The sequence below is a fragment of the Alligator sinensis genome, unplaced genomic scaffold (genome assembly GCF_000455745.1).
Source record: "Alligator sinensis unplaced genomic scaffold, ASM45574v1 scaffold957_1, whole genome shotgun sequence".
Lineage (NCBI taxonomy): Eukaryota > Metazoa > Chordata > Crocodylia > Alligatoridae > Alligator > Alligator sinensis.
Genome location: NW_005842039.1, coordinates 1,945,235 through 1,969,012, shown reverse-complemented (window position 1 = coordinate 1,969,012; position 23,778 = coordinate 1,945,235). Strand labels below are relative to the sequence as shown.

Here is a 23,778-nt window from a genome sequence, read left to right as displayed (position 1 = left end):
GTGAGCTTCTCTCTAGGACATTTAGTGTAGGTACTATTTGGGGAGTATTTCTTGCATTTTAAAATAAAAAATTGGTAGCTGCTGATGACTAAATTTTTAACATGTAAATAAGTGGAGAAATAAAAGGAAAAAAATCTGGGGTACTGTTTGATTACATAATCACTGGAGGTAGAACTGAGATTTGAGAAGAGCTAGTTAATTATAGGTCAGCCAGAGCAGGAAGTAAGTTAGCCTTATTCTTTTTTTATTCAAATTAATAATCTTGGCAAAAAGTAGATTATGCTGAAATAAGAGTGTTTACCATCTTTTTGGAGGATTATTTAAATTAATTGATCCAAAACAACCTGGCTAACAGTACAGAAACTGCTATAATGTATTCTCAGTCTTGTTGTCTGGGCATCAGAATTTTTAACTACATGTATGGAAACAGCCTGTTAGCTTTTTGCTTTATTCATTAAACTTGCTTTAGCAGAAATACTCAAATATATTTCAGGTGTCCAAAGAGGATGACAGCTTTATACAACAAGAACTTTTAGTAAAGTATGTACATAAATTTTGCATTAGTTAATCAGAGTTGTCCAGCTGATGGCTCTCAGGTCATATGCTTCCCACCTTCCCCAATCCAGTCCAGGCACTGTTCTCCTGCAATTTCTGGGTTCACCTTCCCCAGGGGCTGGCAGCAAAAATTGGGTGTAGCAGTACAGCCTGCAGGCCTAAAGGATTCTGTAGGCATGGGGACTTGTGAGTGACTCAGGGTGCCAGTAGGGCAGGTGGGGCATAGGAGAGGACCCCATGACATGGTGAGGGGCGAGCATGGCATGCAGGCCCTGACCACTCAGAAGTTGGACAGCCCTACATCAGAGTGACAATTTTTAAGCTTATTTAAAGCACTTTTCAGATTTTTCAATTTAAACAAAACTATCCCAAATTAGAGGTATATTAACATTAACTTCAGATGTTTATGGGGGGGTGGACACTCAGTTACACAGTCATGTGAGTAGTTCTGTTTTAAGATTGTAAAGTACCTGCTTGTGGCCACTTGTTTGTTTTGAATTAGTACCCACGAAGTGGTAGTTGCTCTTGAAAAGCTCAAGTGTGGGACTGTCTTTCTTGCAAGCTAAAGTTGAAAGCATTTGCAGGGTCAAAGTATTAATTATTTGTACGTTCATTCACTTCATCTTAGAGTAGTACCCGAAGGCTTTAATTAGTATCAGAGTCCTACTGATTACTGTACAGACGTCTAAAAAGTTTCTGTCCTGGAGAGTTTTAGTTATGATTGAATGCAAGACACAACAACTGAATACAAGATCAAAGGAAGCAATTCAGAATATAGGACTTTACTGGAAATGTTCCTTACCCATCAGTATTGGGTCTTTCAAAAGTTAAATCTTTATAGTTTTCCATAAAGATTAAAGATTTTTTTTTGGCTGATACCGATGGCCAATTATTAGCTGATATGCAGCCTGGAAGCTTGGAGAGCAGTGTCTGGCCAGTAAGTCGGTTGGGGAAGGGGCATGGCAGGGACAGCTCAAAGACCCCATGGTGAGGGAGGGAGTGGGACTGGGCACAGGGTGGAGCCACGGGCAGTTCACCTGGAGGAGTGGGGCGGGGGCGGCTCCCCACTGCTGCATGCACCCCTGGGGAAGACATGGGGGTTATGTGCCCTTCAGGTTTGTGCGTAAGGTGAGGGCAGGCTGCCTGCTGAGAGCTCAGAGCCAGCTGCACTAGCCTTTTCCCAGCAGGGGGAGCTAGGCTGTGGCTGTGCTCAGGGCAGACAACAGCAGTGCTGGAAGAGTGGTCATGGGGTGGGAGGCTACGGGGAATTTTGGTCTGGCTGTAGCACAGCCCCCGAGCTTGCAGCGAGCAGCCTGTCCTTGCCCCACACACAAATCCAGGGGGTACCTGCCCCCCATGCTTCCCCCAGGGGTATGTGCAGCAGTGGAGAACCCTCAGCTGCCCGTGGCTCTGTCCCCTGCCCTGCCCTGGCTGGGCAGTGCTTTCCCCTGCCCCAACTCCACCCCCCACTCCTTTACCACAGGGGGCCTCGATCTGCCCTGCCCATGACCCTTCCCTCCCACAGACTTACTGGCCAGGCGCTGTTCTCCAAGCTGCCAGGTTGCATCACTGGCTGTGTGCGTGCTGTGCTGCATGAAGGCATGCAGCATTTATCAGTGACACTATTGGGTGTACTGGCCAAGAAAAGCCTACTGCTGATTTTTTTTTTTTTTTAAGTCAATTTTCCTTTTATTGGTGCTGATCCAATATATCAGTGCACCTCTATTTTGTAGTATAAGAAACCATAGCTAACTCCTAAGTCTTCTGTCAGCTAAGAAGGTAACACTAATGCAGTGAATGTTTAGTTATCCATTTCGGGTATTTTTAGGTGTTGCTATGGTGATGAACATCATTCAGAAGTGCTTAGTCCCATTATTAATGCGTTTCTCCTTGCAGCACCCCTGAGAAGTGTTTTTCCTGTTTTTGTAGATGAAGGGCTGAGGCTTTGAGCTTAAAGATGAAACTTAAATAGGCCTACTTAAATGGAAAAAAGATGCTATTTAATACCGGAAGTTGTATAGAATTTTCTAAAGATTAACAACTTGCATTGCAGATACCTAAGTGTCAATAGAACATTATGGGTCACACAGGAAGTCAGCAAAATTAGCAGACACTACCAGTAGCTACTAAATTAAAGGCTAATGCCTGTATTGACATGACAACATTTCCTTTGTAAAAGTTGCAATTCAGATGGGAGTCCATTTATTTCTTTAACTATTTGTGTACTTGCAAGTGCATTTGCACCTTTTCTACCCAACTTGTAGACTTAAGTTAGTAGTTTTGTGGTATTTTTTTAAAGGAGTGCTGTAAATGCTCTCTACCTGCCCTTGTGCTACTAGTTGAGGGCATGAAGGTATGCAACTGCTTCAAATCGCCTTCATTTTTTTGTAAACACCTGTGCTGTGGGTGGGAACTTCACAAACTCAAGAAAACATGGGGTCCTTTCTTGAATGAGTTCTAGTTCAAGAGCCCCACCACCATTTTTAAGCACAGGGATGCTGATACATGAGATGATGCGGCACTTTAGAGAAGCTCTGACAGCCACTCTAAAGTGCCACCCCTACCCCCCTCTCCGTGTATACAACTTGCCTGTGCCAGTTGCATCATGTGGGCCCTAGAGGTGCCTGTGACTGGCTGTACAGAGCCCTCTGCCCAGGGCAGGGCCACGGGAACATTCCAGGCCTGGAAAAACAGGGCCACTCCTTCCCCCATAGCTGGGCCCCAGGTCCTGGGAGCTGGACTCCAGCAGGGAGGTCCTCTTCCCCTCATGGTGTTGCTGCTGCCAGGGGCTGGACAAGCCCCTGCATCCTGCAGGAGAGGCTGAATGGACCTGCCCCAAGGAGGGCAGGATCCAGCTGGGCTGAGGGGTTGGGAGAGGGCTTCTGCTGCACACAGCAGGGTGGTATGGCTGCCTTGGTCCCTACCAGGCTGGATTCTTGGGCACTGTGGGCTGAGGTATGCTAGGCCGGGCAGCTCTGCCCACCCCGCCTCTCTTCAGTCATGCCTCTGCAGCACCTGCTGCCTTCTACAGCACCTGCTTCAGCCCCAGCCCACAGTCTGCATCGCAGCAGTGTCTGACACTGTGCCAGCTGGTCTGCTCTAGCCTGTCAGTGAGGGGTTGGGGCTGGGAATGGAAAATGGCTCAGGCCCCTGTATCTGGATTGGGTCCTGTACACTCAGTCACACCAGCTCATGGGATGGAACCCAGGCATCCAGGGCCCCAGCCAGAAGGCATAATTATCTGTAAACGTTATCAGCTACAGCGGGCAAAAAAAGCTGATAACCAGCAATGTTGGTTCCCTTTTATTGATGCCGATCCAACAGGCAACCAATTATACAGGCAGTCCTCGACTTACAACATTTTGAGTTACAACATTTGTAAATTGACACCGTTTCAACTTTCTGACATCAGTTTCGACTTTACAACGCTTAATTTGACTTGACACCACGCCAGCGAACAAGTTTGCTGTGTTGCCCATCTCCCTGGAGAACATTTGTCCAAACCTTCTTGAACGCTTTCTTTAAGAAAGCAGACAAGACTCCCGAGAAGACTCCAGCCAAGAGCCCTTCAAAAAGTCCTTCTAAATCAATATGATTGCTATTTACAATAGAAATACATTAATGTAGCTATGTTACTCATCTATAATTGACTGAGGACAAAATTCTGGGTTATTTTTGGTTAAAATAGGGTATCGGGCCTTGGTTCAGGAACTAATCGCCCATTTAACATTGTTTCCTATGGGGAAAAATCAGTTCCGAGTTGTAACGTTTGACTTGAGAGACCGCTTTCAGGAACCAGTTGTGTTGTAAGCCTGAGGACTGCCTGTATTGATGCACCTGGAGTCTTCTTATGAGTTAAACTCTTAATCTGTGTACTGCGTTGTACTATAGATGGAGTGGAAAGTGAGATTTTAATTGATCAAGAAAATTATTTTAAGACTGAATGTATTTCTTTCAATATCATTATTATGATACAGAAGTGTTTGAAACACAGATGTTATTGTTTTTGTGAAATTGTTATACTCCCAAGTGGTGGGTATGCTGAATGCCTCTTCTTTCCCTGTAAGAACTGCATGTGAGCAATCAATTTAATATTTGCAATTTTTTAAAAGGAAAAGGACTTGAAAGCTGAACATCTTTGCATAAGATTGGTCCAAATGACCTTTGAGATCACTTCTTACTGCCAGGCTCTTGTACTAGGCCCACAATATGCAGAATTTTTCAAGAATGAGGTCTTGCTAAGATTTGGCCCAAATGTATCTCCAAAGTAGTCTTGGTCTTCCATTTCAAACAAACCCCTTGCCATTCTTTTCCCCTCTAACATTGTACCAGGGAGAGCCTCCATATATTGTGATGTACGTAAGGCTCTTTGCTTTTATGGTCACATCATCAAGGCTGCTCGTAAAGTATAATCCATGAAGCCTATTTCTCAGAAACCTTGTTATAGATGCCTATTTAGGAACAACATATTTATCCATCTGCAGACTTTTATGAGCATCATACCACTGCAGTAGCCTTTAGGTCTTATTCAAGCCTTAGGAAGCCTATGTTCAGGCAGACTTCAGTTGCATTCCATAATCCTGCCAACCCGTGAACTGAATCTACCTATTACCTACAAGTGGAATATGTACGTACATACACAACCATACAAACGAAAAAGTTACTGTTGCTGGTGTATGCAACGCATCTCGGAACACTCTGCAATCCACCCATGTTCCATTTTCTTTGGCGATTTATAAAGTTGCTTGGATTCTGGTGTAGACGAATTAATGAGTTGGGGCAGCAGTACTCTTTAATGCTGGCAGTTGGAGGCATGGGCACAGACAGGATGAATGCACTATTTTTATAAGGCTACATTAGCTATGCTCACACTTGCAGGTGATATTAATGGGTATGGCACACTGCAGAATGATTACAACAGAGATGAATAAGATTTTGGGGGCTTCCATTATTATGTTGCAACATAACTTATTTATGATTTGAGGTTCTACTTTAAAGAAGCTTTTTAAAAAGGTACAAGAATCATGAACAAAAAAATAAAGCCGGGGGGAGGGGAGGGAGTGGTGTGTGTGTGTGTGCGCGTTTCAGTTTTTATTGTCCCAGTTTGAGGTTACCCTCAGTACATATTTTTTTTTTTTTTTAGGTTTTGAGCAGAAAAGTAGTGCCATGATGCTTTTTACTTATGCCGCCATCATCAGACCAGTCCCTGGCGTAAAACAAGAGCGCCTGAACTAGTGATCTCTGCAGCTGTTCAGATTAAGTTCTATCTACTATGTGTCAGTACTGGGTGGTCTCTGGGAAGGCATGGTGTAGATCTAAGTGTTGTTCTATCTTTGGATATATTCTAGAAGGCCACCTAAACTGCTTTCTTGGCTACATTGTGTAAGTGGTATGGAGGCCAGAATTTGACTTGTTTTTAACTTGGCATGATGTTTTAAAACAGGTTATTTTTCACTTACAGAGTTTCAGTTCTCTTCCAAGTTTGACACATTTGTTTAAATAAGCAAATTTCCTAACTGATGGGTAGAGGACTAGTTTACAGTAATTTAAACATAAATTAAACACATAATTTAAACTACTTGCAGTAATGTGAATTTGAATTCTGCATGATTTTTCATCTGTCAAGATGGACCGAGTAAATACGGAAAGAAATGAGCCATCTGCTTACAGTATGACCTTTTTTAAAGAATGGTTATCATTTTTGTAAGGTAATAATCCTGATGTACTAGTGGTCCTCAGTTACATTTTATATACATATTTATTATATTCTAGATTCAGAAGATTCTTGGAACAGTTCCATGATTTGTGAAAATCTTTAGTTCTTGTTTTGTGTGATTTTTTTTTTTTTTCTTCCTCTCAAGGACTCTATAAAGAATAATTAAATATTCATGTTAATTTAATAGTTATTGGACCTTCACTCACTTTGGGTATAACTATGTTTATTGAGTAGTAATTAGTTAGTAATGGGTGCACCTCTTAACTTTATAAAAGATCACTAAATAATGTTCCTTATTTTAGACATGCAACACTTAGCTGCTGCTGAAAGAAGGGTAGCAGTGATGAGGTGTTCTATTAATTTTTTCATTATTTTACTTGTAAAACCTCTTGAGGAACGACTGATAGTCCTACCGTCTCTTTCCTTTGTAATAAAAGTAGAGAAAGTGGTATTCTCCACCCCCCCCCCGACTAAATTCTAACTGAAATTTTTAAGATCACTTTCAACATAGGAATATAAGCTTTGAATCTGAATGTAGAGGTAAAAGTTAGTTGCCCACCCTGAAAATCCTTACATCTAGGAACAGAGAATTCATGAACTTCTATTTGGATGCATTGTAACTTTAATTGTTTTTGTACCTGGCTTACCCAGGTGATACTGATCACTCTATCAGTGATCTACTTTCTTCATTGTTCTACCTAACTGTTGTGTTCTCTACAGACTTACCCAGTAACTATTTGTTTTTCAAAGTCATTAGTAATAATGTCAGTAGTCTAGGGCCAAGACCAATCCCTGCAGTATCCCAGTAGAAACAGCCAATTGGCAGTTACTTGAAACTTGTACTTTTTAACAAATTGCATTTGTAATGACAACTAAATCCATTTAACTTGTAATATGTTGATTGTATGTCATTCTGTTTTATTAATCAAAGTCAGCTCCTTATAGAAATCTGTCACAAGGATGGCTACTAAAAGTTCATGTTGACATAATGAAAACAAACAACCCCCCAAAGTTTAGTAAAATCAATTTTCCATAAACTCTTGCATTAATTACCTTCCTTGAGTTTATTAATAGTGAACTGGTCCATTATAGCTTTCCTGGGATCAGTGTCAGGCTTGCAGGCCTCTAGTTATCTAGGTCATCCATTAACCTTCTTCTAAGCAGTAGTGCATGTTAACTTTCTCCTAGTTCTCAGGAACTTTCCTAGTATTCTAAGGGTTACTGAAAATCAGCATGATTTCCTCAGGCCTCTTGTCTTTCAACTCTTGGGTGCAAGATCTAACTTTTTAAGATAAATATTTTAATAGCTGCTGTTTAATTTCCTAGTTTGCTGTTGGGGAAGTATTTAATCATTTTAAGATTAATACATAATCTTTTCTTAGATATAGAATGGAAATACTTAGTTACACTTCTGTTTTTCTACATTATTATGGGCAAGTCTAGCACGTCCATATGAAAACAGAGCAATACCAGTGTTAAGACTCCTTTTTTTTTTTTTTTTTTTTTCTTTTTTACATGTTGAAAGTCCTCTTTGGCCTTAGATTTCAATTTGTTTGTTTTTTTCTCTTGTTGATTTTTTTTTTGTACACTTCTGACTTGTTTACTGCTATTAACTTCCTCAATTTTATAATTTTAAGCTGTTTTCACTTCCTCTAATGTAGCCTATATATAGCAGTGTAACTCATTAGCTCAGATTGTAAATTTTGGAGAATGTGATAAAATGGTCTTAAATCAATTTCTCTCATTGATATCCATTCTCTCTTCTCTTCCCCCCCCCCCCCATGTTGCCTTTTCCCAGCTGATTTAGATGGGTTTTTTTTTTTTTTAAGGACCAAGTTAAATATATTTGAAGTAGAAAATGCATAGATTACCAGATTTGGATTTTACTACTATAGAATAATCAAATTTGTTCTCATCTGTATGTAAACAATTGCTTATTTTAGTTACAAGTGTTGGTTCCTCTTGATTCGTCAAGCAAAGATCTAATACAGATTTTTTTTTTTTTTCAGTACTCTGAGTATCCTTATACTACAACTCTCTGTAGCATATGAATCCTAAAGAGGTTTTTGGTTGTGTGTTTTTTGTGTGTGGTTTTTTGTTTTTTAACTGCAGATTTTATTGTGGCAGTATATGACCACCTTGTAGTCTTCCGCTTTTAGGAACTATACTTCAGATGATCAGAAAATGCTGATTATCAAAAGTACTAATTAAAGAAGAATGTTAGACTTGCTTTGATAATAAGAGACTTTAAAAATTCTGGGGAAGTTTGATTCTACTGAAGCAGGAAAACTTTACTCTCACATAGAGCATAAAACGGCTTACTTTTAATACTGTTTTAAAAGTAGTGAAAGCATGTTGGCATAACTTAATTCAAGCTGCATACTGAGTGTATGGAAGTATTCAAGGTCCACTAAAGTAAGAGACTTCCAAGGTCTGAAACCTCTCAGTTTTGGGAGAACAGATGGTCCAGAGTCCTTGTTTAAATTAGTTGAAACTAAAATGTAACACTGGTAAAATTCAAATGAAACAGTTTATCACCAGTTAATAGGGTTACAGTTAACATAGTTGGAGAAAGCTGTAGTCCTGGCTCTTGCCTCTTCTGGCATTTTTTTTTCTTCCTTTCAGCTTGATTTCTCTTTTAAAGCAGGGGTGTAGTTTAAGTTGGCAGGCTGGAAGCAAGCTTGTGGGGCTTCTTGCCGTGCCCCTGCCAGCACCAACAGCCAAAGTGTTTAATGCTGCTGCTTATGCCAGGGCTGCTGTAGTTGCTGTTGTCAGTTCAACTAGCATGTTGGGATTAAGGATCTGCTGCTGGTTTCTGTGTCAAATGGTGATTTTAAAAAAAGCTAACAAAGGGAAATTCTGTGTTGGGTAAGGGGTGGGCAACATTAACCTGTAGATGCTGGAGTCTGGCCATGCCAATGCAATGACTCTGGGAGATGCAGTAAGAATCCTGACAGGTGAGATCTTAAAGTGAATCATTTGGCCAGAGAAAAGCCTTGCAGGCTTGAATTACTCACCTCCATGGACCAGACATTTGACATCCTGCCTTAAGGTGTTTGTTCCATCAAAAGAGGGATTTCTTCCCTTTAGGGTTCAAACTTCAAAAACTTCCTACTGCCTTTTTCAGATTCTTTTTTTATTTACTTTTTTAAAACCCTATAAAATTGACCTCTTCAGTTTGATATATTACATTGCAAGAAAATGAGATGTATTTTGAGAGTGTCAAATGTTGAGGTTGTGGATGATTGAGTGTTCTCAGACATTGCTGTCACACTAATCATTGTGATCGGCTGTAGTCAATTACTGGCATGATTTTGACAGATTGGATTAATTAAATGTTTTCTGACCATGGTTGTCTTTCTGGTGTTTCAAGCCTGCTGATATCACCTGAAATATGGGCACTGATGAAACCAGCTGAAAGTTGGCAATCTGAACTTGAAGGAAAGAGAATGTATTATTTCGAGGGTATATTAAAGTAAGAAATTGAGTTGTCCTTGAAACTTGTTAAAATTTTGAGTTTTAACACTTTGTTTCCCACCTCTAGATTTGTAATTGTATTCAATTTGTAACTGTATGCAATTACAGAATAGACAAAAGTGGCAAGAATTATATCAGGAGGATCATTAAATACGTCTCTTCTGTTCTTTAAAAGGGCAAAAATAGCTTAAGGGAAGGGGAATTTGCCCTTCTCTGGGTGCAGAACAAAAATGAGGGTTACCAAAATTGTTACTTCCATTTTTAAAAGATACTTTACATTTTTCTGGCAACTGTTGTAGCTTTTATCCACCTTTCTCATTAGTGAAGTTGCTGAATTCCACCGTTTCATGATTGGCTCTAGAAGAGCTCTAAATTGTCATTGCGATTTGGAAGAGAATTATATTTAAGGAAAAAGATTTCCTAATTTAGTAAAAAGCTAAATAGTGGCCTCATTAATGAAACTGGGTAGTAATGTAAATGTTACAAAGCTAAAAGTAAAAATGTGAAAAGCTGATATGAAATTCAGAGCAATTACTGGGAGGAGAACAAACTTAGATCTCAGTAGTGAATGAGCAATTTGTCTTATTTGGTTGAAAGAGAGATTAATCTATTGAATCAATTCTCCCTTTTTCTGGTACTGGAAGATCTTTGTGGCAAGCAGTACATTGTATTTTCTTGTGCATACAGTGTCCTGGAATAAAATACACACCTTCATTTTGAAAGTCAAAATGAAGGAGAAATCTCTTCCTTGTAGCAAGCCACTGAGTAGCAGCGGGTAGGAAGCTAAGCCAGCTCATTGTTCATTCATTGTTCCGCTCCCTGTCCTTGCATGCAGACTTTAGTTTCACTTGTTGCTTTTGCCAGTGAAGCAGCAGAAACTGCTTTTACTGTATTTTCTTGCATGTAATATGCACTTCAGTGTCCAGCAGCGTTTTTGGGGGGGGGGGGAGGAGGAGTGTTGTATGCAGGAAGATATGGTATTACCTGTGAAACTTCATTTTCAAATGAGAACTGAAACATGGCCTGAGATGCAGTTTTAAAAATAACCTTCTATTGGCAATTTTTTAACAACTCCTTTGCAGTTGACACGTATCTAGGATGTGCTCTATAAATTATCTCTAGTTCTGTTTGTATATAAAGAGTATTACACTGGTCATGAAGTGCACATGTATAAACTCCTTGACAAGTAAATTTGACTCCTTGCTGCCATTTCTAATTGCTCAGGGATTTTTGTTAAGCTTGAGTTTAGAGATGGATTGTTACTTAGTCCATTGATTTTTATTTATTTTTTTTAAAGACGGGTGCTGCAGGATCCTTTTAAGGGTGAGTGGAGTACTGTCACAAACTTGCCCAGTTCTTTAAAAGTCTTAAATTCCATGCAGTCTGCATGGATGAGACCACACTATGAATCAGCTTGTTAGTTTTCATTAAATGTAGAAAGGTAAACGTGAGTCGGAAGCCATGTGTGGCTTCAGGAGTACAAGCTGAAAGAAGAAAGTGACTGCCTTAGTTTGGGGAATTGGAGCTGGACCAAAAAAAAGGGGGGGGGGGGGGCAGTTTACTTCGAGTGGTGGGTTAGGAAATGCACTGAGAAATATTGAGGGTTCTGTGCACTACAGCAATCATGTTTCTGCCAAATCCCTGTGAAAGTGCTATGCAGACTTAAGCTACCTAAAGGTGGAACAATTGGATGGAATGCATCCTTCCACTCTGAGGAGTTGGTAGGTATCATCACTCACCCACACTTCACCTGGGATTCTAAATAGAGAAATCTAAGTGAGCATTAATCTAAATGGAGAAAAGGAGACCAAACAGCTGCTTCAGAGTTCAATTTTTGTCATTTAGAGCCACTCCACAGTCTTACGAGAGAGAGGAGAGCTACATCATCATTCTCAAGTGTTTGTACAGATCACCCCTGATTCAGTCTAATGTGGCAACATATTACTGTTGGGTTAAATGCTTAATTAACAAAAAAAAGCATCCACTTGATTGTTACTGCAAAAATGTTTTCAGTGTATATTTAAAAGAAGTATACATTTATACTTACAAGTCTTGTGGTTTTCTTATATAGCTGTTAAAGAACTTGCACGTGTGTAATTAAGGGAAGACACTTGGCCAGGAGCAGTTACTGTATACCAAGCATGTTAATATTGTAGGTAAACTTTACATAGTATAGATACTAAACTATGCATTCTTTTTTGAAGTGGTATTAAAGTTCACTGTACAATAGAAAAAAATGAATTATATCTCTGTTAGTAATCATTGCACTACTTTCATAAAACATTTTTCATGATCATTGTCCCCCGGGGGCTGTCTGTGTTTTTGGGAACATTTTAAAAAAATACACTAATGATAAGAAATTTGTTTAAGCAGTCGCATAATTCACTTCCAAACATGAGTGATATGTAATATGCCAAACGGGGGGGCATATATCAGGGTTCAGCCTCAGGCACAGCACATTCTAAGCCACTGGCACAGACAAAATGTCCAAGCTCTTATTCATAGAAAATGAGGGTTGGAAGGGACCTCAGAAGGTCATCTAATCTAACCCCTTGCTCAAAGCAGAATCAGCCCTAACTAGATCATCCCAGCCAAGGCTTTGCCTACCTGGGTATTAAAAACTTCCAAGGATGGAGATTGCAGCCTCTCTGAGTAGTGTCTAGTGCTTCACTATTATCCTAGTGAGAAGGCTTTTCCTAGTATCCAACCTAAATTTCCCTTGCTGCAACTTGAGACCATTGCTCCTTGTTCTGTTATCTACCATCACTGAGTGCATTCCAGCTCCATCTTTGGTGCCCCCCTTCAGCTAGTTGAAGGCTGCTATTAAATCCCTTTCGTCTCTTCTTCTGTAGACCAAATAAGCCCAGTTCCCTTAGCCTTTCCTCAGAAGTTGTATTCCCCAGTCCCCTAACCATTTTTGTTGTCCTCTTCTGGACGCGCTCCAATTTTCTGTATCCTTTCTGAAGTTGTGGGGGGCAAAGCTGAGCACAGCACTCCAGATGTGGCTTTACCAGTGCTGAGTAGAGGGGAATAATCACTTCCCTCAGTCTGCTGGCAGTGCTCCTACTAATGCAGCCCAGTATGCTGTTAGCCTTCTTTGCAACAAGGGCACATTTCTGGCTCATTCAGTTTCTTGTTCACTGCATGGTCCTTTTCCACTGAGCTGCTGCCCAGCCAGTCAGTCTCCGCTCTGTACTAGTGCATGGCATTGTTTTGTCCTAAGTGCAGGACTTTGAGATTTTCGTTTGGTCCAGTCCACCAATTTGTCAAGGTCTTTCTGAATCCTAGCCTTACCCTCCAGCATTATCAACTACTTCCCCCTGCTTGGTGTCATCTGCAGTCTTGCTAAGGGTGCATTCTACCCCATCACCCCATTATGAAGATATTGAACAAAACTGGACCCGGGACCAACCTCTGGGCCACTCTGCTTGATCCTGTCTGTGAACTAAACATAGAGCTGTTGATTACTACCCTTTTGAGCAGGGGTGGGCAAAATGCGGCTCGGGGGCTGGATGTGGCCCGCCAAGCCATTCTATCTGACCTGCGGGGCCCCTAAAAAATTTAGAAAATTAATATACATCTACTCTGAGCTGCCTGTTATGTGGCCCCTGATGGCTTGCCAAAACTCAGTAAGCAGCCCTCTGCCCAAAATAATTGTCCGCCCCTGCTTTTGAGACTGACTATTCAGCCAGCTTTCTGTTTATCTTACAGTCCACTCATCCAACCCCTAGTTTCTCTAGGTTATTGCTCAGCTTTTCTATGGCTCTTTGTATAGGCAGCAGGGTACTGCAGACCTATATTGCCATGTCTGGCAATACCCTGTGCAGTTCCATTTGATTCTTTCTAGTGAAACTGAATAGTGGTTTTATTTCTTTCAAAGGCTTGAGCACCTTTTCAAAGACTGATGTCTGTAGGGTCCCTTGGGGATCCACACAATCTCCATTGTTCTCAACATGTAATTAGCAGCTGATAACACTGCATTTTCTGCCATTGCTTCTGATGCAGGCATTCCAACAGGTTAATGTGGCAGTGTGGTGAAGGAGCAGTGGCCAGAGGCTCTGTTGCTAGGGAGATATTACCCCCACCCCTTTTTGCTGTTCAATATACATGTTTTTCTCCTGTGCTGCTGCTACTACTCTGCCCACCTGCAGTGAATATGAAGAATGTGGGGTGGACCCCAGCTCCTTTAGCTTCCTCTATATCCATCTACCTCACAGCTCGTGCTCCACTTGCACACCCATTGTTACAGTAATGTTTGTGGAAGAACCAGCACACTTTAAAGAACCAGAAGAGATGTCACCACTGTTCCTTGAAGACGGATAGCTTGTAGTGACCAAAGTACCTAGGTCCTGTTTGGTTCCATGCTAAGCTTGGATGATTATGCAGATGGTGTTTTAAATAGCCTTCTTTATCTGCAACTCACTAGGAAATGTAGGCCTCTTCTCTCTGAAGTGCATATTGATGTTCTTGCATAAAACACGGTTGATAGGGAAGTAAATTTAATTAGTCTGTTTAAATGTTTGAAATGATATATAAATGTTAAACCACCTCTGCCTCAGAGGCCAGCTGGTAAGTACTGCCAGAATCTCTACAACATGAGTTCTTCATCACAAGGGCATAGTCCAAATTTGTAGATGACACCAATTTATGGGGCAAAGCAGACACACTGGTGGGCAGGGAGTGTAGTCGGGCAGATTTGTACAAACTGGAAACAAAAGCTGGGCAGAACAAAATAGGATGCAGTTTAACAAGGATAAGTGCAGAGTATCACAGCTAGGGAGAAGGATTTGCTAACATGCATACAGATTGGGGGATGACTTTCTAAGCTGCACAGTAGCAGAAAGGATCTCTGAGTCATAGTGGACTCAAAGATGAACATGAGTCGACAATGTGACGAAGCGATCAATAGAGCTAACTGTACTCTATCATTCATGAATAGATGCATCATGTACAGGTCTAGGGAAGTGATACTTCCCTTCTGTGCATCACTAGTGAGGCCACAGCTGGAGTACTGCATTCAGTTTTGGGTGCTGCACTTCAAGAGGGATGTGGATAACCATGAGAGGGTCCAGAGGCGGGTAACTTGTTTGATTTGGGGGTGTGCAGGATAGGTACTATGAGGAGAGGTTGAGGGACCTGGATCTCTTTAGCCTCCACAAGAGAAGGCTGAGAGGGGATTTGGTGGCTGTCTGCAAATTTGTTTGGGGGTGGGGGAAGCAGCAAGGAATAGGAGATGCTCTGTTCACCAAGGCGCCTCTTGGAGTAACTAGAAACAGCGGCCACAAACTGACAGAGCCAATTTAGACTAGACGTTAGGAAGAACTTCTTTATGGTAAGGGTTACCAGAATCTGGAATGGGCTCCCCAGGGAGGTGGTGCTCTCCCCTACCTTGGAGGTCTTTAAGAGGAGACTGGACAAGCACCTAGCTGGGGTCATCTGATCCCAGCCCTCTTTCCTGCCCAGGGCAGGGGGTTGAACTCAATCTGATGCGGTCCCTTTTGACCCTGAAAATCTGACATCTGAGGCATGCTTGAGGACGTGAAATTTGTTAGGGTCAGAATTAAACAGTTAAACTTGGGCCCTGTCTGCAGGCAGACTCCTTAATTTCTCTTCATGTTTTAGCTCCAAATACATGTAGATTTAGCATCTAGTACTTATTTTACTACTTGGTATTTTACATCAAGTTCATTACATTGTGTTCAGTAAGTGCTTTTGTAAGAGAGTTTCTATAATAGGCTGCAAATACTTAAGGAGTTATCTTGGGAATTTGAATTTCAATTTGTTTAGGATTTTCTGTTTTCTGTGACTTGTCTTGACAAGGAGGTACACCTTGTATTGAAGAGTTCCAGGAATTAGTTTCTTCTCCCCACATCCCCTCAGTGATGGGACTTATTCTGTAAGTATAGCATTGTGCTAAACCTCTGAGTTCAATTCTAGAAACAGCCTTACTTTATGCACTCAACTATAAAGCCTTTTTTAAAAATTGGATGTAATCAGTCTTATAAATTATTAATCTAATTATAGAATTGCAATAGAACACTCATTTCAAATATCATTAACACACTAACTTCTAAATGCTGTTTTTTCTAGAAAAAAAAGTTGCAGAAGGGAAAACCCCCCCCCCCCCCCTCAAATGGTGAATATAGTCTTTAAGTACAAATAAACATCTCTTAAGTGATAATGCTGAAATTCTGTTTTCAGTACGTTAGAGCTTAAGGGCTTCTCTTCTTGCACAGTCAAACTCTGCTAGCATCAGTATTATGTTGTCCTTTTAAGCTTAAGTGCAGGAACAAAATTCACAAATCACTTGCTGAACAGTCCAGATATTCAAATTTTACTTAGGCTGCTTTAAGGCTTTCGTAATATAAAATCTTGAAGGAAAACGAACTTCTAAGCATTATCAGTTTGCATGCAGCTTCTAATCTCCAAGTACACTGGACTAAGCAGTACAAATAGTCATTCAAGACCAGTAAAAGAAATGATAGCTTCTCTTCGTGATTGCATCTTTCTCTCAGGGTAGTGAATATTTCCATCACTAAATATTTGTTGCTTGCCACTTTTCTGAAAGTTGATTTGAAGAACACAACCTTCTAAAACAGGGGTCGGCAAAACCCCTGGCACGCATGCCGAGTGTGGCACACGAGGCCATTTTGCTTGGCACATCACGGCCAGCCCTGGCTCTGGGTAGCAGCTGTCAGCGACAGAGCCCGGGCTGCTCCGAGCAGGGCTTGTAGCATCCCAGCTGCTGCTGGGATCAACCCGGGATCCCGGCTGGCAGCAGCTCCCCAGAGGCAGAGCCGGCTGCAGCCGGGAGGCTCCAAACAGCTGTGCTGGGCTCTGTCATCAGCTCTACACCAGTGTGTGCACCCGTGCCTCGGAGCGGGCGGTGGGGCCTGAGGCAGCACAGCCTTGGTCTCTCCCCCGTTCCTGGCATGGAGGTAATGAGCCCAGTGCAGCTGTTTGCCTGCTGCTTGGTGCAGCTGCCCAGAGCCCAGGCTGGCTACAGAGTGCAAACAGCTGTACTGGGCTCATCACCTCTGTGCTGGAAGCGGAGGAGAGACGGGCTGCGCTGCCTCGGGCCCCTCCCCCACCACCTGCTCCGAGGCACAGGTGCACGTGCCAGTGCGGAGCTGATGACAGAGCCCGGCACAGCTGTTTGGAGCCTCTCAGCTGCAGCCGGCCCCGGTTCTGGGGAGCTGCTGCCAGCCGGGATCCCAGGCTGCTCCCAGCAGCGGGGACTCTGCAAGCCCTGCTCAGAGCAGCCCAGTCTCCAGCAGCTACCCAGAGCCAGGGTAGCTGCTGGCAGCCACAGAGCCCGGGCTGGGGGCAAGGAGCAGTAGGGCTGGGGGCAAGGGGGAGTAGGGCTGGGGGGCAGAGGCTCTGGGTGGGGGCAGGGGGCACAAGCAGGGCATCCTGACATGTACCCCTTGCCCTCATTTTGTTTTTCTGCCATGTCGGTACTCCGGCACCTTCCGAGGTAGTCATTGTGGTGTTTTTTGGCACTCTGGCCAAAAAACATTGCCTACCCCTGTGGCCAATGGTGGGCTTTCACCCCAAAAGTTCCTCTCCTATCTGTGGTAGAGGCTTGTCTCTATCGGTCTAGGTGTTGTCAATCTCCGGAGCTCACCACTTGTTTGAGCGGCTTTTTTTCCTTTTGTTCCTTTCTGACTTTATCTTCTACACCAAGACAACTTTAGCACCTCAGCTAACAAGCCGAAGTTCACCGCGACGTCTTGATGGCCCCTCCCACACGTCCGCGATCTTGCCTGCCATGACTTGTTGTTATGGGAGAAAATAGAATGCCCGGGCGTGTGGGTCTTGACACTCTGGCTCTTGCATTTTACCTTGGTGTACTGAGGGCTCCACCAACACCTACACCCTCACCCGTTCCACCGGGTGGAAATCATGTTGTCTCCACAATCTGCCTTTTGAGCAGTTAAAAAAAAAAAAAAAAAAAAAAAGCTCTTTGGGTCTCTAGGTCTGGCCACTCAGTATCCCTAGTGGGCCCAGTTGTACCTCACCTGGCTGGCACCTGGCACAAACCTGCCAGTAATCCTAGCCAGTCTTTTTCCTGGCTTATTGTCCTGATGGTTGTAAACGCACTATCTGGGGTGACTTTCCTCTCACCCGAACGAAGAGGAGAACAAAAAAATCCACCCCAGCACTACTTCTGCCCTTATAGTCCCAACTTTGCAGTACCCTCTTTCTTCAGCCCTGCTGTTAGGGTCTTTACGGTACCTTCTAACTGCTTCTGGGCAGGACAGTTTGTTTCACTCTGTGGCATTTCCCTCTGGGTTCTCTCCCCTGGCAGCTCCCTCCACAGAGTTGCTTCCCTTAAGTCTGGTCTCCCTTTCTTCCTCAGCACCTCCAGCTCTCCCTGCTGTCTCGCTGCCTGAGTTGGTCGTTTCCTGTGTCCCTCTTTTGCCTGCCCCGTGTCTCCTTTTATCCTGGCGTTCCTGCTGACTCCCCCTCCCCCTCCCCTCCTGAAACACCGGGTTAAGAAGGAGCCCTGCATAGTTCTTTGCAATACAGGTGGGGCCATTTTACTTCTCTGAGGCTCTTCTCTCTCCTCACACCCTGTTCTAAAATCACCCACCCATCTTTAGTGTGGTCCTCTTTCTGCATAATCAATGACAGGTACATTTTTCTCTGGGAGTGAAACAGACATGTGCAGTTCCTTTGTAAGTACTATTGAGTGCATAGTTTCTTCTCTCTTAAAGCACTTCTCCGGAAACTATTTGAATTCTGAGAGGACCCAGCTGTATATACTTTTACTTCCAGTGAATAGGGGCATAACATGGAATGAGAGACCAGATTAGACCCTTTCTTGCCAGAGTAAGTCTGGTTCCCTGTAGTGTAATTCTGATATTTCCCAGTCAAATATTATATATTCCCCAAGGCTTCTTCATCTCGCCTCAAGAGGCTGTCCCCCAGTTTAATGCATATCTTTTTCCATAAATATAATTCCTGTGGAATTCTCCTTCTTTTTTTCATCCTTTCCATCCCTCCACCTATACCTCCTGCCCTTTCTTCCCATTGATTGTTTATTTTTTCTCTCTGCAAAATTTAGAAAAGTGAATAGTCTTGTAAAATCAATATGAGCATCATCAGTCATTTAATTAAAATTAAGTATTAGTGTGCAAGGCTTTGTTGAGTGGTAGTCAGCACTGCTTCATATCACTGTTCCCATTTTAATTGATCCTCCGAGACTGACATACACTTAAAATATTGTCCTTTGATACAGGAAAAAAATCTTGCTGTTTTGTACAACTTTTATGATTTTTATTTTTATTTTTTATTGTTAGATAAAAGAACATTAAATTAAAGCCAATGTACTAGCCTAGTTAGTAGTCCTCACTTTTTTTAAAATGTGATTCTTGAAATTGTATGCCATTTAAGGTGGGGAAACAATGATTTTGGAGTGCCTGAAGTACTATAATGTACTTCAGAAATCTAAAAATTGAATTAATTTAGCTATGGAACCAAGTGTATATTTGAGAAATATACAGGACATGGAGAAAATATTAGCAATACGTTGCATTGTTCCAAATATGTCTAAGGTAAGTATTTACTATGTCAGAAGACCTCAAGAAAGTGCCAGTACTATAATGTAGCCTTCTGTATAAAATTACCTTTTTTTCATTATGTCTTTACAGGGTGCTGATAAGAGTGTGAAAGGGCCAGATGGACTAACTGCCTTTGAAGCCACTGACAACCAGGCAATCAAAGCTCTTCTTCAGTGACGGATGGACTGATATCTCTAATGTCTCTCCTGTGGCCTCACACTGCTGCCTGTCTGTCACTCTTTGTATCTTCCAGCTTCTTCAGCTAAATCCTTTGGGGGGAGGGAGGGGAAGTATGTTTATAATTTGGACTAGTTAGCCTCTATCCAAAAAAAAAAATCAGAATGTTTGGAGAGAGTAGAAACCTACATAATCAGTGTTCCTTTAGAATTTTTTTTTCTGATGCACAATCTTATTTCTCCATTTCTAGTAGAACTGAACTTTATGGAGGGGGAGAAAAAAGAATACGATCTTTAACATTTTGTTATAAACCTCCCAGGTTCTAAGGTTGCTGTTGTTGTTAAAGAATCATTGAGACGAAAATACGGTATTATGTGTTCTGAAATCCTAATGGAAAAGGAGACAGTAGTCCAACACTATTAGTGTCTCCTGCCATGATATAGCTTTGTAGTAATCAAGGCAGTTGGGTTGCTTGTATTTCTTAAAGGGTAGCTTCATCCCTCCTGCCTTATGTTGCAGTACTGAAGTTTTCTGATGCTAGTTAATGGAACAGTCTTCATGTTGACTAATTGGAAGTCACACTGAGTTTTCTTCGTTGATTCTTGATTTTTAACCAGGAAAGACCAGTTCAGGCAAGGCCTTGTTAGACTCCAAAAGATCTGCCAAGATAAACTTGGAGTTTTCTCTCCTGTTCGTGTCTTCTAGTTCAGCCCAGATTAGTTAAATTTGTAAAGCTTTTGGATGTATTTGAGAAATGTCACTTGTAGTTGATTCTTTTTAAGATGTCAGATGGAATTCTGTTGTTCACCATGTTAACATGAAATTGTATAGAGAGAGGCACCTGGTGAAAACTTCAGACCCATCTGGTACTTGGGGATAATTTCTCTGCTACTTAATGGTTCAGACTTAGATTGCTGCTGGTATTATTTAAGTATTGTCAGCAGACGTAATTATCAATATTTCTAAACTTTTTCTACTAAAGTTTAAAAAAAAGTCATGTTGCATATGAAAAACTTTCTTAGTTCAACAGTAGGAAAAGGAAGGCTTAAAACAAATTTGTATTGAAACTTGTAACTACACCATAGAACAGTTTGGGGTTTTTTTAATTAACATGAAGTTTGCTCAGATTCTTTATCATTTGTTGACCAAAAGGACAGTTTTAATTTCATTCTTTCCTCAAGGGAAGGTTCTTCTGAAAGCTCCTACTTGCATCCCTATGCCTTTAGGATGCTGCAAGTATATTCAGTTTTCAGATAACACTTACTGTACTCGTAAATATTATAGCACTAGGACTTTAAGTCACGTTGGGGAGGATTTTAAAATTGTGACCCAGAAATTCTTAATGTTCCTCTCGGGAACATCTGATATTTTGATTTTCATTTTTGAATTGGCATTAGACATGCCAACTCACCCAAAGAATGCAGAATGGGTTTTCTAACAAGAAAATCAATCCATCAAATGTATATTGACACCATAATCTGTTCTTTACTCTTGGGATACCAGTATATGCAGTTTTCAAGCATTCTGGTAATAGAAAAATGTATAATGTGTTTTTGTTTCGTGCAGAATGTATAAACAAAGCAAGAAAATATCTGAAGTTGAACAGTTCTCACCTAACTTTCAATATTGTGCTTTGGTGATTGATTGATTGCCACCCACATAAATATATACTGAGTTGTTTTCAGTTATAACCATGATGATGATACTGAATGTACCTCAGTTACAAACAGCTTATATATTTAAATTGTAAAATGAGAATTATATGGGTTTATACACATGCAGCATCCCTCAAGAGATGAAAACAATCAAGAATACAATCTTTTTGTCCAATAAAGAACTGTACTGTGCAATTATTGATGCTTTTCAGTTATGGTTGGCAAGAAAGAATGGGGAGATTGGAAATCAGTGGTTAAAAATTGTAATCGGTCAATGAGCAGCTGATAAGGAGAAGCACATTTGGTTAATGGTTTTACAAGTCTTTAAATAAAGAGAACTTTGTAATCCTCTGTCCCTAGTCAATGCTGGACTGTCAAGTCATTGCAATAGTGTAACTTGTGAGTATGTTTGAACTTAAGCTACCACAAGTATTGAATTCTGTTGAAATAAACCAGTCTCTGTTTTATGCTATTAAATAGATATTGAAATGCTAGTTGAGACACCTTGATTTTTTTCTCATGCTGAAAACTTCAGTTTTCAAGTTGTTTGTAGTGTTTCAGTAAGTTATCTGGTGATCATACACATCTTACTGTAATCTTTTCTTTTTCCTCTCTGCTTTTCCTTCCTCTTCTCCCTGTAGTATTGGGCCGTTTGAATCTTTATATTGATTGTGGTGATGTAGTGGAGGCTATTTTGCCTTCTGTTTCAACAGTAACATAAGTACATTTTGTTTTTCTTAATCTATTTCACTTGAGGAGAAAATGCAAAAAGGACATTAACAAGATAAGTATTTAATTTGGCTATTCTGTGAATCCAGTCTGCCTTGCCAGAATATATAAAGGATGGTGTTTAATATTTTTTACTAAAAAATTGTTTGCTGCTTTGCACTATACATGGTTGTCACTTTTTTCCCTTTGTCTGGAATTTTAAGAAAATTAAACATTTTAATCTTTCTATTTTGAAAATTTTGTATTTAAAAGCTGAATTTATTCATTCAACTTCTCTTAAATTAGGAAGAAAAAATAGGCAACTACCTACATTTGTGACTAACCATTAAATGAGCTAAATTATCAAACGGTAAACATTTATACAGGGTCACTAGAGTAAACAAACACAATCTCTTCCTGTTCTTACACTTTTATCTTTTTCCTTTTCAAATGAGCTCAGAAGAGTTTTAAAATCTTGGAGTTCTTGTCCCTTGCCAGTCTTCCTCATTTGAAGAAAAATGTTTGAACCTTCAATGCAGCTCTCCTTTTTTCCCCTTCAATGCATTAATTTGTCAGTAGAAGAGGCTGGTAAGAGTGGAGTGTTCTAGCTCAAGCAATTGCAGTGTTGCATGCAGAATTGCAAAATGAACTGTCTTAATTATATTTTGTAAATGGAGAAACAATCATATCTTTCTACGCAGTGATGGAAGAAATTAGTGCTTTGTGCATTTTGATATTTGACTTCCTCTTTTCACCAGTGTAACTACTTTGACACAGTTGTGTTTATCATTATCATGGTTCATAGATATCAGAATGCTAACAATATTGTATTTTTAAGTTTGTGTTGCAAGAACGAATGGAATAAACTTGAATTGTATGACAGAGAGATCTGCAACTTTATTTCCCTTTGCACCATTTTTGCCCACTACTTTGAATTAAACTCTGCACTGTCATCTATATAGCTTTTATAAGTAGTCCAGTTTGACCAGCACTGTGCATACTTTAGCTGTGTTGATACGAATTATTTGGACGAGTCTGAGGGACCTATTGGGACACTTGAGAGTGGTCATTAGTCTTCATCCCCTGCTGATTTTTAGAACACAAATGCAGTCTTCCCCAAAAATCTGGGACTGATGAGCATGGGGTTATCCCACGCAGCCTTACAATGGTTTACAGACAGTTCATGTTGGGATTTGCTTTGTTTAAAGGAAAGCTTATGTTTGGCATTGATTTGAACTCTTACTTACTTGAAAGTCAAATAAACCAAATAATGTTATGATAGCTCAAACACTTGAAGATTAAAACGGGTTCTTCAATAAATATGAAACAAAAGGTTGAGATAGAAACTAAGTGCAAAATTTGAACTTCTAGGTTTCATTAATGTCCACATTCTTATCTCTACTATATTTACTGAAATCTATGGGAAAATTTTATCAATGTTATAATTTTCCAAGTATGGAATCATAGAAAATGAGGGTTGGAAGGGACCTCTTCCTCCTTCCCCCTCCCACACCTCCACTGCTACAGCAGTGCGCTGTCTGTTTTAAGTGATTAAGATGATTTCTGAGACAGAATGGAGGCATGGGATACTGGAATGGCTGCCAAGGGCTGGCTCCCTCCTGGCTGCATGGAAGTGGGGCAGAGTCTCCTGCTTAACTCAAAGCTAGAGGTTTAACTGTTGCAGCCACTGCTGAATTGGCAGCAGCTTTTAGCTGTGCAGGAAGAAGGGGGTGGGGGGCAAGTGATGCTGACAAGTAGTCTGTCCTTATTCCATGTAGCCAGAATTTAGTATGACTAGTAAAAACTTTTTTCCCTCTCAATTCTACCTTCCGAAAATAAAATGTACATCTTATTTGGAGGTGTTTAGTATGCAAGAAAATACAGTATTACACTGCCCTGAGTGTAGATGCATATAGATGGAAAT

General features: G+C 41.0%; 1 protein-coding gene across 3 annotated transcripts in view; it reads left to right on the top strand.

Moving 5' to 3' along the window:
* Positions 1 to 22,736, top strand: part of MTPN (myotrophin) — a 58,237-nt gene extending 35,501 nt beyond the window's left edge. The window contains exons 4-5 of one of the 3 annotated variants that reach the window (XM_025202876.1): positions 15,536 to 15,644; positions 19,405 to 22,736. In XM_025202876.1, the coding sequence (XP_025058661.1) occupies positions 15,536 to 15,604 (69 nt within the window). In that variant the 3' untranslated portion in view covers positions 15,605 to 15,644; positions 19,405 to 22,736. Of the gene's footprint in view, positions 1 to 5,698; positions 5,801 to 15,535; positions 15,645 to 19,404 lie in introns of those variants that run through there. The other 2 variants (XM_006022514.3, XM_006022516.3) reach the window with 2 other exon arrangements.
* Positions 22,737 to 23,778: the final 1,042 nt, after the last annotated feature.